General features: G+C 43.2%; 1 protein-coding gene across 2 annotated transcripts in view; it reads right to left on the reverse strand.

Moving 5' to 3' along the window:
- The window catches only part of PDCD6IP (programmed cell death 6 interacting protein), a 41,980-nt gene extending 24,048 nt beyond the window's left edge, over positions 1-17,932 (reverse strand). For both annotated transcript variants that reach the window (XM_084857986.1, XM_084857985.1), the window contains exons 1-5: positions 17,576-17,932; positions 8,842-8,896; positions 7,730-7,799; positions 5,518-5,645; positions 862-1,015 (exon numbers count right to left, since the gene is read on the reverse strand). In XM_084857986.1, the coding sequence (XP_084714112.1) occupies positions 862-1,015; positions 5,518-5,645; positions 7,730-7,799; positions 8,842-8,896; positions 17,576-17,781 (613 nt within the window). In that variant the 5' untranslated portion in view covers positions 17,782-17,932. The remainder of the gene's footprint in view (positions 1-861; positions 1,016-5,517; positions 5,646-7,729; positions 7,800-8,841; positions 8,897-17,575) is intronic.
- Between the last annotated feature and the right edge of the window lie 818 nt (positions 17,933-18,750).

The raw sequence follows: 18,750 nt of genomic DNA on the forward strand, positions 1-18,750 counted from the left end.
GTTTTGTTAGGTGCCTTGTGACCAAAATATTTTTTAAAAGGGGAGATATAAATATGTACGTAAAAATAAAATACCAGATAAATGCATTTCAAGTGGCCAAAGTAATTTTCTATGCTAGGATAAAATAAATATGAAATGGGGGGAAATGAAACAACTGAAGGCAGTGATTCTTAAACAGATCTTTAACTCTGGCTGCAGATAAGACCACAAAATGTGCACAGTGGTGGCCACACTGGAATATATAGTAGGTAAGTGGGCCATACAAGTCAGTTGAGCAACCTTAGGAGCTGCATCTGAAGTCTCTGGTGACCACATATGAGCAACAGTACTCTAAGGTATTTTAAGAAACTACCTATAAGAAAGTATTTTGCTTCAAGTATGAAGGCTAAAGATAAACCTACAGAATAAGTACTTGCTTTGTCTTGTGTGTATATATTAGGGCAGTTTTAGATTACATGTTTAAAAACCATGGGAGTGCTCTTCTAAGTCACCCCAGCAACTAAAAGCATCTTAGGAATTGTACAAAAGATCTGTGTTTCTGAAAAATGTTTATATCCAGTTTTTGCAGGATATTTTCCCTCTGGAGAAGCAAGCATAGAGCTTCGGCTATTGGGCGGTATAGAAATGAATGAAATAAATAAATAAATAAATAAATAAATAAGCATCTACATTAAACCTTCAATATTTAAAGATTTACAGCTTAACTATGGTGCCACAAAAATGTAACTTGCAAAGTATTCCCTCAGTCTTCCTCAGACAAACTTAATGTTGTGAATAGAAATGCTTAGTAGTCCATATCACTTCAATTTCTAGCAAAATAACGTTTTAAAATCTAAAAATTCCAAGTAGTGCATGACATACCTCTGGTAGCTTTTAGAAAAAAGACTTCTTGAGCTTGAGCCAGCATGATAAGACTTAGTGTGCCAACTGTATCTGGTGAGATGTCCACTGTAGGTTCACGGTTTAATGAGGACAGGACAGTATCTTTAATGTGCTGGAAGGCACCACTAGCAAACTTGAGAGAATAATATATGCTATTATAGATGCATGTCTAATATCACCATGAAAAATAGCATGAACATGCTGGTACTACATTAGTACAACTGGGAAATCTGAGCAAGATTGGACAAAGATACTAACAGAAATGTCTGAAGTTGCAAGTCTGCACATACTTATATCCCACTGAAGTCAATGGAATTTAAGTCACATGAATATCTGGTGAGTGGCACCCTTAGACAAGAGATTCCTTAATACACAAAAGGATTTTAAATAAAAGTACATTATTCTAGAAGTTTATCATGCACCACACAAAATCTTACATACAAACATGTTGTTTAGTTTGCAAAGTTTGATAGTGATCTGTGCTAGAACCTAGACAGACTGCTTAGCCTGACACTGTAATCAGGGCTAGTTGTATCCTGTTTTACTATTAAACTGCTATGCACAAAGGAACTCTTACCCTGCACCAAAATGATGATAATTTAGGGGGAATCCTATGGCCGCTAGACAGTGGCTAGATGGCCATAGGATATGCTATTTTCCAGGAACCGACCTTCCCCCACTTCCCCCCTCAGAGGCGGCGCAGAACAGCCCCATCCTCTGCGCTCACAGGAGCAGCACGGAGCAGCCAGAAAGGGGAGTGGCTGGGAGCATTCTGGGGCGGGGAGAGTGTAGCTGCCTGTACAACACATCTTATGTGTCATACAGCAGCCTCCGTCCTCCTGTGACTATACAGGAGGCCGAATGCCTCTGCAATTGGCTGTCTAGCAGAAAAAGCAGGGCAGGAGGAGCGTGGAGGGAACGATCCCCTCCGTGCTTCTCCTGCCCTACTTTGGATAGGCACCTGCCTCTGAACTCAGAGGCGGCCGCCTATCTAGATAGGATTGCGCCCTTAATGTAACAATCTTATGCATATTTAGACAGAAAATGCTGGCTGGATAATGCTGGGAATTGTTGGACTTTTTCTGTGTAAACATGCATAAGATTCCACCTTAAGAAAATGGGCAAACTACTTCTTTGCACAATGTATTTAAACTTCAGTTTGGGGGCACTACAGAGACGATCCAAGAACTCTGTGAAAGGTAAAGAAACAGCAGGACAAAGCAAGAAGTGCTCCTTAACACTGGAAGCTCCCAAGTTCTTTTTCATACCTAAGCCTATAGGAGATGCAAGACGTGAACTTGTTAAAAAAAAAAATGCTGTTGCTGCCTGCTTTTGGCACCAGTGAGAAGGAGAGCCATAAAAGTAAAATTATTAAAAATCATAGTGCTGTCTGTGTGAATGGGCAAAGAAGCTATTCACCATTTCAAGAGACCAGTTTCTTGCGGTTCCTTCTAAATGTATTTTAAAATAGTAAGCGATACCAATTAGTGAGATGGACTTTCCGGAAAATTATGAACTGGAAAATGTTCATAGCATCATTTGCATCAGAAAGTTTTCCTGTGCCCTACAGCAGGGATGGGCAACTTCCAGCGGTCGGGGGCGGGGGGAGAAAATTACCCCCTACATTTGGTAGTGTGGCAGCAGCAGCAATGAAAAATAGCTTCCTTTTATAAGCAGCAGTGTGCGGGGGGGGGGGGGATTTTAATTTCAAAGTCTTTTTGCCACCGTGCTTCCAAATTTTCATGGGAAACCACAGCTTTTGTCTTTTAAAAGGAGGCAGTTTTTCCTCCCTGCCATTGCAAAAAAAAAGCCAGTGGGGGCTGCAGTCAGCCTGTAAGTTGTCCACTCCTGCCCTAGCCAGTGATCTAAGTTCGCATATTTATTTTACTTGTTTTTAGTAAACAAAGCTAAAAATAAGTGCCACATGTTAATTTTTTGTTCCAATACACCACAAGTATTTAATCTGAAATATTTGAGGGGGGAAATTAAAGCACACTTAACGTGATTTAAATGTTATTTTCCCAAAATTTCCAATTTTTCAGAAACCCTCCCTAGCCGCAGAATTTCCAAAAATTTTACATCTCTGTACAACCATTCATCTATTTTAAGAGTCTGAGTCTCTGTCACTGAGGTTGCTGAGGCACCTTCAGTTTCACTGTCACTATTTATTAGTTCCATTTCACACTGAGTCATATGTGTTTCAATAACATATAAGTATTCCCTCACATGCTTGCTAAGAGATAATCACCTGAAAAACATTGATTACAACTCTGAAACTGCCAAAGTTGTCCAATATCATATTTGCAATTGATATCCATTCACTGTTGCTAATAAACTTATGAAATGGAAGTTTTTCCGTGAGAAAATTAAGCACTGGATAATTTTCTGCCCCATATCACTGATGCCAAGAGATTCCCCTCCACCCTCCCTGAACAACCTCAATGTTAGAACATATGCACTAGCCTCAGCTGCTTGGCCCCTTTGAAAACATGTAAACTGGGTTTGGACGACACAATAACACTTGATCGGTTAAATAAGCCACAGTGGCTTATTTAACTCATCGTTGGTTATCATGTCGTCTGTCGAGAATTTTTTAATGCACGATGGCTTATTTGGCTGAAATAACCCCCTCTGATAACCTACAGTCTGCAGTAAGGGTTATTTAACCCACCATGGGTTATCATGTCATCTGGCACTTGCTATAGCTTATTCCGGTCACCTACAGAGTTGGCTGGCAAGAGCAGTCAGAACTGTTGCAGCTGCTGTGCTCCAGGCCGCAGAGCCCTTTTTCCGAGTTCTGACAAGCAGCGCAGGGACAACTGGAGCCAAACAAGTACAGCTTTCCCTGATACTGTGCTACAGTTACAAAATGACAGCTTTCACCTAGTACAATGACAGCCTCCTGCTAGCGTGCTACCCCGCTACAGCGAAGTTACACAATGACAGGATTCCCTGATCACTACTTTGAAACTGTGCAAATTGGTAAATAGGGGAAAACAGGGGAATAGGGGAAGAACTGCTCACTTTCCCATGAAGAAGAGCAGTTCTGCAAAAATCCCATGAGGGCAAACCACCTGTGCAATTCCACCCCCTTTCAGCTAACTGTCCAGGAGTTATAGCTCCCACTCCCTTTTCCCTTCTCTGGTCACTTTACCCCAAAGAAGCAAAGTGGTGGGGCAGGCAGAGATGCACAACTGCAGTTTTGCGCAAATTCTCTTTTGTGCAAAAGCACTATAGTGAACAGAAGCGGCTCTGCCAGCAATGTCTGGGGGCGGTGAAACGCACAACTCCACTCTATGCTAAAGTGCTATAGCGCTTTTGAAATAAAGGCTTTATGCCAGCAATGGCTGTGGGGGGCTTTTGTGCAATTTTGCTATAGTGCTTTAGCACTATAGCAAACAGAAGCGGCTTTGCCAGCAATGTCTGGGAGGGGGGTGAAATGCCAACTCCATTTCATTGTCATCTGTTCTGATGACAATAAAGGCGTCTATGCCAGCAATGGCTATGGGGGGGGGGGGGAATGTGCAATTGAGGGTTTTGTCCCAATCCTGCAAACCCCTAAGGATTTGTACCACCCCTGTTTATTGCACATAGGATTTTCCCTCTTCTGGGGTAATTGCACAAGGTTTGGATGGTGCATCGGGTGCCTCCCAACTAGGAGAGGCTGTGTATGAAGTTTGTCCTGATCCTGCAAACCTCCAAGGTGTTATAGCCACCACCCCCTTTTTGGTGCACATGGGATTTTCCCTCCTCTGGGATACTTGCACAGGGTTCTGATGGTGCATCAGGTGCCTCTCAACTAGAGAAGGCTGTGTATGATGTTTGGTCCTGATCCTGCAAGCTTCTAGCACTTTAGAGCCACCACCCCCTTGTTGGGGTGATGCTGGAAGCACTGAATTAAGCCCCTGTACTTCACCCCACACCTCTCCCCTCTCATTGGGATATTCTGGAAGGTTAAAACGGGCTGCTGTGATGTTGTCAATGGGTGAAACAGTGCCACTGCTCAGGCGGGAGGACTGCAGCAGGATAGGGGGCAGGGGGATGACTCAGTTTACACACAGAAGCTTAATAAACTACTCACAGTGTCTTATTAGCCTAGTCATGTGGTGGGGCATCATGGGCTATTTCAAAAATAACTTACTGTGAGTATCTTATTAAGCCACCATGGCTTAAAGTGACATCCAAACATGGCTGTAGTCAGTTTTGTTCCTTTATATGCTTCCTCAGTTTTCAAATACAGCAGGGTAGTGTAGCATCTGCTACATGGCAGCTCCCTCAAATCCCAAAGATTAAATAAGGACATACATTTCTAACTGTACTCTCTATGACACTAACTTAGGGTCATGCTCTTGGTTCACTATCTGAGCAATAGGAATAAGGCTGAAATGTAACGTGGTGGCTTAGGTCTTCCCATGAATCCATGGCTAAGCTACAACTCAAATCAAGGTTTCTCAGATTCAAATCTAATAATATCCACTGCACATCTACCACTATACTGTCTGATATGGATTATTCATCCCAGTTCTCCAATCAAGCTGGAGCTTTATGAGTATATAATTTTAACATACATACCCAACATTTCAATGTAACTACTAGTATTTTCAATAATCTGTTAAATGGAGAGAAGAGTCATACCTGATAATGTTTAGCAGCAGCTTTCAATCCTTCATCACTGTCAAGATTCTGTTCTGATGCTATCTGGCTAGCCAATGCTCCACAATTGAACAACACACAAGTCTTCTCATAGCCCAAACTTGCCAAAGCTGAAGCAAAACACACACAAAATAGCATTCTTAACTACAAATGAGACAGTCATGAAGTCTGTAAGAAGAAAACTATTCGCAGAAATTGAGAGCTGTGTTCCAATGAGATTGTACATATGTGTAATATACAAAGCAACTTTAAACAAGCCCCTTAGAAAACCAAAACCAGTCTTCTTTGGCTTCTGGCCTGTTCTCAAACACAATTAAGTGATCTTTGCCATCTTTTAAAGTCCCAAATGGTTTGGCATCAGGATATTTAAAGGACTGCTGGAGCTCAGCCCTGCCATTCCAGTGCATGTCCCTTTAAATTAAATAGCATTCTTGGCCAAGACAGTTAGCATCCATTGCTCCACATCAATCACCCTTTGTCTTTCTCCTAGTTCCAGATCCAGAAACGGAAAGCATTTAATGCATCAAGACAGCCAGAGCAATTTTCTTTTTAATTAACACCTTCTAGCTTCATCTCCTAGCTCCATTTGCCAGGCATCACAGGCAAATGGGCTCTACCAATCAGATGAGTTTCACCTACTCAGGACAACAGTATTTTCACATCTGATTGGTAGAGCGCATTTGCCTGGCCACACTAGCTAAACATAATATGGAATATGATCCCACTATTCCTTTGTCACATCCCTTGACCATCCTATGAGGCTGTACACTGAAACTACCTGGGCAACCCCTATGTGCATGCATATGCTGATGCTCTTCCAAGAGTAGTTTTATTAGCTTTATTTCCTTAAAGTACCTTTCTGCTTTCCCATTGTCCCTTATTTTATACTTAATAGAATGTTACTTTAATTTTTACTCTTAATAACCTTTTGCTTTGATTTTGAATGAGTTCATGAGAAGCCCAACAGTTCCCCCTACCACTCCTACCACCAAGCAAAGCTGTTTGGAGTTACACTTTTGCGTAAGGGAAATAAAAGGAAACCAATCTGCCCCTGCCCACAGTGATGGGCAGGCAACTGGGTTGGAGCTCTGGACTTCCTATATTAAAGAGATATAGAAGTGTGCACAAATGGCCTACCTCACAAGTTAGTTGTAGGTGCAGCTTTGCTACAACTGCCTTTTCCCACGTGATCTTGTTTGCCCATTTAGATAACGAACAGAGACACTGCTCCATTAGACAGATCTGTATTGCTAATATATAAATTCTGCTTCCATAAAATGTTCCATAAAACGCTCATTTTTTTGTTGTGAAAGGGATCTTCTTTCAAAGTTATTGGGGTTTACATGGGTGGGTGTGGGCCCCAGGGTGCCCATAACCACCTAGCTCCTTTTAAGGTCCTGCTTACTTATGAGAATACAACTAACCATCTAATAGTTGTCTTTTCTTTGTCAGTTTATACTACTTGGTGGCTGACAAGGTAATTAGTGCAAGAAAAAAATAGCAATATGGCTGCCAAAATGCAAACTGGTGGTATAGGTTCTGGAATAGTTCAATATTGTTATGTTGGCTCCAGTACCTTTCAAACTGTCACACAGTGTACATTGTACAGTAAACAATGGGCATTGTGTATGAACATTGATCTACAAGACAGGAAGGCATCACCATCCATGACTCCTAAACATCCTCTACACACATCAGCTTAGATAGCAACAAGAGCCAGGAAGTCACCTCAACTGATCAAAAGCCTTTTTGCAACCAGGTCTGGAACACAGATAACCAGCAAAATGTAACGTTCCTGACACCAGGTTTTCAAGAGTGGCAATCTGGGACATTAAGAGCATTAGGATCACTGAGATGCAAAATAAAACAGAAAACAGGCAAGAATATATCCTTGCATAAGAACCCTGGGCACTGGAATATCCTCAGTGATCTGCTTGAGGCTTCCACATCTGATTTGAAATGTGCTTCCACAGAGAATCTTACTAAGGTTGAACTATCTTTTATCAACAAGGATATTATGTAATATCCAGAGTTTGCAGGCCAAATAGTCAATATAAAAATACAACTCTGATCAGATGTGATTTTTTAAAAATGATTCTTGAAAATATCATAAATTGAGAGGCTGTTTAGATTTCAGTTAGTTTTCCACATCTTAGTGCTTACGTCTAATTTTATTTCTGTAATAGTCACTCACCAAGTTTGACAGATCCACCAAAGAGTGATCCTTTGTCAAAAGCATCTTTCCAAGTAAAAGTTACACAGATCTGGATGTATGAGAAAAGTAAGTTAATTCCTAGTTTTAAGACAGATGCAGATGTTTTAAAAGATCTTCTAAGCAGAAACTCACATATCAAATAGTGACCTGGTTCACATGTAACAACAGCCCATGGGTTGTTCTTTAACACATGGTTCTTTAACACATGGGGATGAGTGGGAGAGAGCGAGGGCGCTGCCTCCTGCGCACCAGTCACTTCTGCTTTTATTCAACCTACAATTGGGCCATTTGTAGGTTGTTGAGCATGATGTGTGAACCCAGAGCACTAGGTAGTTTAGGGCTAAACAACCCAGCTGTTAACCCTTCAACAAATCATAGCTTAACTGCTGGGTTGTTTAGGCTCTAAACAACCCCGTGCTCTGGGTTTGCACATCATGCTCAACCACCTACGAATGGGCTGATCATAGGTTTCTGATTAAAAGTGGAAGTTGTAGGAATGTGGGACTCAGCACACCCACTCTCTCCCACCTGTGTATGACAGCTCATGGTTGTTTAACCCATGGACTGTCATTACATGCAAAATGGCCTACGGATTAAAGTCCACATCTTAATATATATTTGATAATACAGAAAATTGTCAGGAAAAAAGCAATAGTTTGTTAAAGAGAATGCTATGAAAATAGCAAGAACCACATTTACATCTATCTGTTCTACCAGCACAAGTACGTTTGGGCCTATAGCTTTCACTCCAAACCAATAATTGCAGGCATATTTAAGCAAAGTTAAGCAGCCTGGACTCTCACTGATTTCTGTGGAACAGATTTAAGAATATACTTAAATCTCTTGTGTAACCAGTGAGCTTCAAATCTTCAGCTGACTTATACCTACTCTTTCCAAGCCTACATTTCAACAGCTATAAAAATTGTTGCTATTGCTCTTCAAAGAATCAAGGCATATGACTTCACAATCACATCCATGTGATTATGAAAGCGTGACTGAATTTCTCATCCACTCAGAAGCTGCTTCATACTGTCCTCTTTTAGCCATTTTATTGCATATCAAGGCAATATTTAAGAGGTAAAATGCATTACCTGATTTTCAGAAAATGGGAATTTTGGTTCTATGGAACACAGCTGATCATAGTATCTGAAATTAATAAGTAAATAAGAACAGGCATAAATGTATACATAGGTTTAATACTGATGTTTGCTTTATTTACATATAAGAGGTCACAATATATACCTCAACGGGAAAAATGATATTTATGATACTAAGAAACCAGCAAAATACCTATAAAGCACGGATTAACACTACCAAAAAATAAACACATCTTATTGAGGCTTGCCTGTAGATGGGAGAAAATGACAGACACCAACTAGCGCTGTCCAACTAGTCTTAGAACTGGAAAATCTACATGAGCTGGATTCACAGGCTGTCTTGGCTTCTGTGACTCATTCGTTAAGATGCCAAGTCTACTTGATCTCAAACTGAAGGATAATCAAAACTCAAGAGGGACAAGACAAAAGCCTCCACGATATGAGGTTGAAGAGTGATTCAACAGAAACTCTAGGTTGCTGCTATGCATGGTTAGGCTTCGAGGTTTAACATTCACCATTTCCTGCCTACAAAATTTAATTCAAGGGAAGATCAATGAAACTCGGAAAAAGTTTCTATAATGTCCAATTGAATACTTTTTAGACTGTTAGCCAGAATTGAGTAAAATGGAAGACGATAATCAAGCATCACACCCCTGACACATCCACATACATTATCTTCTCTATAGGGTCCTGAGGGGATCATAGTTGTCTACGGATGAAATCCAGTGAAGTAGTCATCGGAACTTGATGTGGGGGGAATCCCCTCCTCGCTGAACATACCCCAAATTTATTATAGAGGGTTGAGGGACCCTGTCAAGCAAATTTGTGGGGGACTATAGGAAGGAAGGGAGAAGGAGAAAGTCCTGTTGCATGAGCAGACTTCCATTTGTGCAATGCTGAATTCTGCCTTTAGACTTTAGAAAAGAATGGGTAGTTTGTCTTGATTAAATAAAGCTCTGTTCCTCCCCTAAAAATAATGTTGGTGACCCAAAAGTCTAGAGACGTGGAGGCTCTGTTCTTTAGCTCCACTACCAGTTCTATTCACATATAAAAAATCTGAGAAAATACAGTGTCTAACAGAACTGCCATTTAGAATTTGGCATCATACCTTTCATGTCAATTAGGTGAACTCTACAATAGCATCCATAAACCCACACTGAGCAGCTTTCTCAACCATACCTGGAGGTTTAATCAGCTTCCATCATGTTTATCCTCAGAGTGTGACTGGGTTCAAATGTCGCAATAAACCATGATGGGTTAAATAAGCCACCACCATCATTGGTTATTGTGTCATCTGTCAGGAATGTTTTAATCCACAATGACTTATTTGGCCGAAATATGCCACTCTGATAACCCATGGTCTGACGTAAGGGTTATTTAACCAACCATGGATTATCCTGTCATCTAGCGGTAAGCATGGCTTATTCTGATCCCCGGCAGAGTCGCCTGGCAAGAGCAGTTAAAACCGTTGTGGCCACTCTGCTCCAGCCTGCAGAGCTCTTTTTCCAAGATCTGACAAGCAGCTGAGGGATAACCAGAGTCAAACAAGTATAGCCTTCCCAATAGCACAATACAGTTACAAAATGACAGCTCTCCCCGAGTACAATGACAGCCTCACGCTATCATGCTATCCCACTACAGTGAAGTTACACAATGACAGGCTTCCCTGATTGCTACTTTGAAACTATGCAACTTGGGAAATTGGGGAAAACAGGAGAATAGGGAAAGAACTGCTTCCTTTTCCATGAAGAAGTGCGGTTCCACAATAATCCACTACAGCGTCTGGAGGGTCCCCATGAAAGCACCCTACCTGTGCAATTTCCCCCCTTTCCAGCAAACTGTCAGGGAGTTATAGCTCCCACCCCCTTTTTTCTGTTATGCGCACTTTTCCACGAAGAAGCAAAATTGTGCAATTATCCACTACAGCATCTGAAGACTCCCATGAGGAGACCCCAGCTGTGCAATTTCACCCCATTCCAGCAAACTGTCAAGGAGCTAGAGCTCCCACCCCCTTTTTTCTTTTCCGGGCAGCCTACCCTGATTGTGCGATCCCACGGCAGCGAAGTAAAACAATACCAGCCTTCCCTATTTGCAACTCTGAAAATGCGCAAATTTGGAAATGCACGAAAGTACAAAGGAAAAATAAAAAATAAAGAAGTACAGAGGCAACTGCAGAATAGGGGAAAATGGGGGATCGGGGGAAAAACATGCTCACTTTTCCATGAAAAAACAAAAATGCACTGTTATCCACTACAGCATTTGGAGGCTCCCTATGAGGGATCCCCACCTGTGCAATTTTACCTCATTCCAGCAGACTGCCAAGGACTTACAGCTCCCACCCACCCCTTTTCCTTTTCTTCACACTTTTCCCTGAATAGCTTCAACTAGCAGCGGGGGGGGGGGGAGATTAATGAAGGGAAACTAATACTGAGAGCGGAGGAGAAGTGGCAGAGAAGGTAGACATGGACTTGAAAAAGTAGGCTTGACAATGGCTGGGGGAAACTGTGCTGGAAAGGAGGAGGGGGCGGGGAATGGAAAGACATGGGGATGCTGTGTATGAAGTGCAAACGAAAGTGCACAAGGCCCATTTAAAACCCTGCACGACTGCATGGACGAGTGAAAGCGCCTTTTCCTCAAAAAGAGGATGGCGGCTATAACCCCATGGAGGTTTGCAGGAGTGGTACCAAACTTCATACACAGCATCCCCTAGTAGGGATGCACATGAGACCCATGGAGAACCCTGCATGATCAGAGGAGGAGCAGCTGAGGAATGGTGCTGGGTGGAGTGCCTCAAGAGTGGTGGCACTCCTGGCAACACCCCTTGTGCAAAGCTGGCCAATCGGAGACAGGCAAGTGACATAGCTGCAGTGCGAGGGCTGGCAGGATGTATTTCCACAGCAAAGGAAGATCGGATACCACTGGGAGGACTGAGAGGGTGAGACAGGGCGGGGTATGAGTCAAACAACGCACAGTAGCTTAATAAGCTACTCACAGTAACGTATTAGCCTGTTTGTGTGGCGGGAAATCATGGTCTATTTCAAAAATAAGCTACTGTGCCTAGCTTATTAACCCATCATGGGTTATCATGACATCTGAACGTGGCTGGGGGGGGGGGGTAGGTATTATCTTGTACAATTCCGCACAAGAGAGCTGCAAGTCCAAGTATACATGCACTTATGAGAACCTGCAAATCTCTTTACAGTTTGTAAGAAAACCGTAAGTCTTAGGCATCCAATTGCTTGGACTCATAAATTAGATGGGGACACATACTATTCAGCTTTGAGTAGAAGTTTATAGATTAACATTTTAGTGACATTTCATATCAGCATCTTGCATACTGCATGGGTCAAAGCCCTAAATAAGCACTAAGCAAATGGTTCTTTCAAATCAGTCACTAAATTGCTACTTCAGTGAAGGATTATGGACTTCAACCCCTTTCCTTTATGAACTTTCATAACACAGAAGTATTAGTTTCAAAACAATCATTTCAAATAAAGCAATACTTGATTCTGATTTTTTTTTAAAGCTTGATATATTCCAGTGTTAGAACATAAGACAACCATTGGTTTTCTTTTCATCTAGTAAGTCACTTTTCCACTTATTAACTATGGAAAATTCTGACTTAGTTGAACGTTATTTCAGTAAATGAGTAAACAAGCTTCATATCATATCTTTTTACCCTTAAGTGATATTTCATGACATGAAGAACCAAACCTGCATTCAGAAAAGGTTGTTAGCTATATTTGTGAACGCTAACAGCATCATCCATGTTTCTAAAGGCATTCTGCTCACAAGGCTTTCCGCATTCATTACATATTACAGGGAAATGCTGTTACATTATAAATCTCTGCTGTTGCTTCATCATTTAGCTAATGTATTGTGATTATTAACAAAGCATATCAAGAGTTCACAGCCATCATTCCAAGTATTTAATTAGGCACACTTCATGGCTATCAAAGCCCAAAGAAAGTGACTAATACTCCCTATGGTAAAGCATTTATCGGTAGAGATAAAAATAAATGTTTTTAAAAAATTAAGAAAAAGTTCTGTTTTGTTTTTAAATCGGTTACAGTAAAGAAACTTTTAAATGTTTATATTCTGGTTTCTCTTCAGATAATATAAATTTTTCCCCTTTAAAATAAGCTGAATGTGTTGGGATTAAACATCAAACAGTGAGAGCCAGTGTAGTGTAGTGGTGAGAGTGACGGACTGGGAGCCGGGAGATCCGGGTTCTAGTCCCCACTTGGCCATGGAAGCTCACTGGGTGACTTTGGGCCAGTCACAGACTCTCAGCCCAACCTACCTCACAGGGTTGTTGTTGTGAGGATACAACGGTGAGGAGGAGGATAATGTAAGCCGCCTTGAGTTCCTTGCGAGAGGGAGAAAGGCGGGGTATAAATGCAATAAATAAATAAATAAATAAACACTAAATTAAAGGCTTCTTTTTTATGTAAAAGAAAACTTCCAACTTCTGTGATTAAGCATTACAAATTATACAAAAAATCATGTCTTTCATATTTATTACTGTGCACTTCATACTATATCCAGAGACTAGCAAGTCATCCCAGGCACTTTTTTATTTTCCCAGGCATTTAAAGAATTAGTTTCATCTCTGATGTTGACTTTAATGCTGTTTTGCCATTTATGTTTTTAACTTTTGAATGTTGATTATGTAATAAATTATTGTTTGTATGATTTGTGTAAACTGCTTTGAGAATGTTATTGAAGAGCAGGACACAAAACCTTAAAAACCCAAACAAACAGAACATATCTCATGAAGATCAACCACTAACCCCACATGTACTCCTATTTTATACCCAGTTACCTGAGCGCTACAACAAATTCAGTTCTGCAATTAATGTTTATGACTATCAACCAAAAAGCGTTGGTATGCACTTTCAATCTCATGGAGAAACACTGTCTTGCTCAGTAACTTCTAATCCTTGCTTCGAAAAGGTTCTTGACAGGCTATGCCCCATATTTATTCATGTTTTCTCAGAGGTAAGTTCACTTTGTTCAATGGGACTTGTTTCTAAATAAGGGAGCATAGGATTGAAGACTTAGCCTTCAGGTAAGTGTTCTTGATTAATAGCGAAGCACATGTACCTATCCTGTCTATAAGCAGACAGTTCTACAGTTCAAAAGGCATTTGAGCTGCATGACAAACGGTTTTGATTTATACCTTTAAGTTAAAAAAAATGTTGCAAATCAATATATTTTAATTTGTTAGAGCAACCAGTTAGAATTGATTCTTGGTTGGGAATATGAATTTCAAAATGGGAAATATGGTTTAAATCAATCCACCTTGACTTTTAATGGAATTTTTCACTCCTAAATTTTTGTTTCATTTAAATCTGATTTTTCTAAAAAAATATCTTATAGGAATAGAGAGACAACAGGAAGGACAGCCTTCTTGGCCCACTTGGAAAATCATGATGCAGAAAAACTGGTTCTCCTACCTGTCAAAAAGTGATTACTTGGAAAGTTTGAGATAATTTTTCTCTTGGGATGCCACTCAATTTGCAAAATGGAGCAGAATTAATTTGCATTGTTTGAAGCATTGCATTCAATTCAGAAAGCTAAGGATCTGAAAAAAAACGTATTTGCAGCCTTCCGAATGTGTCTTTTCAAACAGGGCAAGCACTCCAGATTTTCATACTACAGATAGGGTCATTCTAGGTTAAGGATATTTGCACACTAATGACACAACTATTTATTTATTTGATTTATACCACACCTTTCTACCAAAAAATGGCATGCGAGACAGCTTACAAGCACAATTAAAATGGATTAAAACAATAAAACAATACATTAATATACAATAAAAAGTAACAATTAAAAAATAAAAAACAGCACCCAACCCAAACAGACCCACTTACAGGCCAAAGGCCTTTCTGAACAAAGTGGTCTTCACCTGCTAGCGGAAGGACAGCAGAGAGGGAGCAAACTTAGCTTTCCTCGGGAGGGAGTTCGACAGCCTGGGAGCGGCTTCCAAAAAGGTCCTGCCTGACATCGCTACCAAACACACCTCTGGTAGTGGCAGTCTCAAAAGAAGGGCCTCTCCAGAAGATCTTGTGAACTGCCCAGAGAGCTTCGACTGTTGGGCGGTACAGAAATGTAATTAATTAAGGACCGGGCAGGCTCATATGGGAGAAGGCAGTCTTTCAGGTAGCCTGGTCCCAGGCCATATAGGACTTTATAGGTTATAACTAGCAGCTTGAATTCTGCCTGGAAACAGACCAGTAGCCAGTGAAACTGCTGTGACAAGGAATCACATGCTCCCTGGAACTGGCCCCGGGTCAATAATCTGGCTGCAGCATTCTGGACCACCTGAAATTTTTGAAGGCAGCCCCACATAGGGCATGTTACAGTACTCAAAAATCCTTTGAAATAATGGATCTAAATCTATTGAGCTAAATCCACTGATATATATACATGGTTTATATGGCCCTTCCTGATCAATTTCACCTATAGTATAAGTTTCTATGTAACAACTGGAATCTCCTTTACTCCAGTACTCCCAATTTCCATCTTCCATACCACCTATCTTCTTTTTACCTATCCCCTTTCTGCAGTCCTCTTTCATCCCTTCCACAACCGTACCTAGTTTCCTCATAATCCAACTCAATTCAAGAGGCATTTGAACTGGCTTCTATAAGAGAAACATGCTTTACCCAGAATTAAAAAAGAAAAAAAATTAGAGACCCTTAGGCTCAAACCCTAAACACAACTACTAGGGAGTAAGCCCCACTGAAGACAGTTGGAAATTTCCAAGTAAGGGAAGGGCTATAGCTCAGTGGTAAAGCACATGCTTTGTATAAAAAAGGTCCCAGGTTTAATCATTGGCATCTCTGGGTAAGGCAGAAAATTTAAGGTATTTTTATCCCACTCCTCAGCCAAAAAAATGCTCCTGGAGTGGCTTACAATCAACCAGCAAATAAAGGAGAAACTCTTGCCTGAAACCCGAGTGCCACTGCCAGTCAGTGTCGACAATTCTGGGATAGATGGTCCAATGGTCTGATTCAGTATAAGGTAGTTTCCGATGTTCCTATGTACATCCATCGGATTCCCCTATTAGGATAACTGAAATATGCCAGAATCTCTATAGTATTTATGACTTGTGTGTCCTTCTCCCTGAACAGTTTTGGATTCATGCCTCCCAAAAGCAGAAACAGGCTTACCACCACCCTTCAACCACTTTGAGAATAACATTAAGCTCTGGTCCAATTCACACATTAATTTACCCTCGAGGAGCAGCAGCGTGTGCCAGCTGCCATTATGACTATGCAACCCCCAACTGCAGGTTGCTGTGGCTTATCATGTTGTGTGAACCTGACCGTTGGGGATTATTTGAGGGTTAAACAACCCTCGCATAACCTTACAACAAACCTTGGGTCATGCAAGGGTTGTTTAACCTTCAAACAACCCACACCACCTGGGTTCACCTGACACAATAACCCACAGCAACCTGCAGTTGGCAGTTGCATATTCCTAAAGGTGTCTGGCACGTGCTGCAGCTCCTGGAGGGTAAATTAACCTTCAATGGGCTATTGTGTCGTGTGAACCAGGTCGATGGCACAAGAATGAGTTTGGCCCGCTCACTTAATGGATCAAAACAGAGGAGAGCACTACTGATTACAAACAAAGGTTCAGAGTGGTGGCTATTTTAGATTAAGCATCTTGGGGTAGCTGCTGCTTTTTAATAAGTGTGATCCTAAGTGTAAGATAAGCATCGAGGTGGAGGAAAAGAGCCCCTAAAACAGGGATGGGCAGGGAGTACATCTGAATCTAGTAGTTGATCTAAATGATTTGTGGTAGATCTCCAATAGCTGCCAATTCCTTTCTTAACTTTCTTAACTGCAAGAACATTACCCCCCCACCCCACCCCACCCCACACACATTACACTGCTGAAATGAAGAAAGCTTGGGGTAAACAAGAAGAGGAGCCCTGCTGAAAGCCCTCCTCCATGAAGGCTCCTCCTCCCTCAACTATCGTCACAAGCAGCCATTCCAGCAAGCTGCGCAGGGGAAGATGAAAGGCGAAACGGGTCATTCCACCAGCCTCGCAGAACAAGTCACCTTTTTTTCCTCTTCCCTCCCCATCCCCTTTTCCTCTTAGATCCCAAGTCTGCGGGCGGGGGCTGTCTCGCTTTACTGAATGCACGCAGGCCGCCCCAAGAGCTTTTGGCCGAGCGGTGGGACTGTTGTTCAGTCGTGTCCGACTCCTCGTGACCCCATGGGCCATAGCCCGCCAGGCCTTCCTGTCCCGGGATAGGAATGCTTTAAATAAAAACAGACGCGGATCTCGCGCGGAACGACTGCGAGCCGCGTCCACTTCCGGTGTTCACAACAAGTCCCGGGGCTCAGAACCCTCTAATCCTAATCTTCTGCGTTAGGGTCCGGTTGGTGGGCTTTTGAAAGATGGGAGGAGATCCGCCCGCCCGCCCTCAACCACAGCGGACAGAGAAGGCGCAGACACCCCTCTCGACGGAGAGAGACCCTCGGAGCCGCAAGCGGCCCGCCCGCCCGCTCGCTCGCAGAGAACTTCTGGCCGCCGCCTCGCTCGCTCCCTCCCGTGACAGCGGTCAGGGGCGCGGCCGGCGCGCGGCTCCTCTCCTCTCCCTCACAGCCTCGCCCTCGGCTCACCTTTCCCGCCCGCCCGCCCGCCCGCCCGCGCCTCGCCTCGCCTCGCCTCGCCTCGCCTCGCCTCGCCTCAGCCCCGCCTCACCTCAGGAGGGTCTCGAGCGAGCTCTCGTGCTTGTCGAGCGAGCGCCCGAGCGCGCCCTTGCGCAGCTTGTTGAGCTCCTCGGCGGCGCGGCAGTGCTCGGCCTGCGATTCCCCGCCCGGGTAAGTCTGCTGGATGAACTTGCAGAGAGGCTTGGCCAAGTCCACCTCGGAGGCCTTCTTCAGCTGCACCGTAATGAACGACGCCATCTTCTCCTGCTTCTTGGCTCGTCCGTCGCCCCCCGCGTTTAAAGTCGCGCTCCGTCCCCTCCCACCCCGTCTCCGGCAGTTACTTTCCTCCCCGGCTCACCGCAGCGCCAGACGCCGCCTAACCACTCTCTCCAACTCACTTCCGGGATCTACGTAAAAGTTCTTGGGTCTCTATGGTGTCCTCGGGCCAGCTGCGTCATGGTCACGCGGCCGCCGTCGTCGGGAGCTGGCCCCGCCCACTTCCGAAGGCTCCCCCCAATTTCCCGGAGCCTCCCCCTTTGCTCCTACGGTCGCCGTTCGCGGTTCATTCAGTCATTCTTCCCAGCGCCGACCTTTGGGTCCTTAGAATGCTGAAATCAAGCAGTGCTGGACTGGACGAGCAATAGGTTCAGGCTATCAAGGGCTGCTAGTCCTGATGGCTATTATGCTACCTCTAGTATCGGAGGCAGCACGCCTATGTATGCCCGTTCCTGGGGAACACGGGTGGGAGGGTGCTGTCCTGCTTGTGGGTTCCTGGCCGACAGCTGGTTGGCCACTGTGTGAACAGACTGCTGGACCTTTGGTCTGATCCACCATGACTCTTCTTATAATATCCCTGGAGAGCTGCGTGTGTCCTGCGTCTTTCAGCTGCGGTGATCCACCTTCTTACTTCGCAGGAGCGTTATGTACGTAAACACAAGGCAAGTTTCCAGAGCGGTAGCGGCGCTCTGTCAGTCAGTGGGGCTTACTTCTGAGGAGATGTGTACATTGTGCAAGATCGTGCCGTTGTGCTATAAGTCAGCCTTCCCCAATCTGGTGTCCTCCAGATATTTTGGACTTCAGTTCTCATCAACCTCAGCCAGCATGGGCAATGGTCAGGAATTCTGAGAGTTGTAGTCTAAAATAGTTGGAGGGCACCAGGTTGGCGAAAAAGTTGCCATAAGCTTTCAGGGGCGCACTGCATGCCTCTGATAGAAGTGGACTCTAGTC

The sequence above is a fragment of the Heloderma suspectum genome, chromosome 5 (genome assembly GCF_057233095.1).
Source record: "Heloderma suspectum isolate Gila_16-S chromosome 5, 16-S_ref, whole genome shotgun sequence".
NCBI classification, from domain to species: Eukaryota; Metazoa; Chordata; class Lepidosauria; order Squamata; family Helodermatidae; genus Heloderma; species Heloderma suspectum.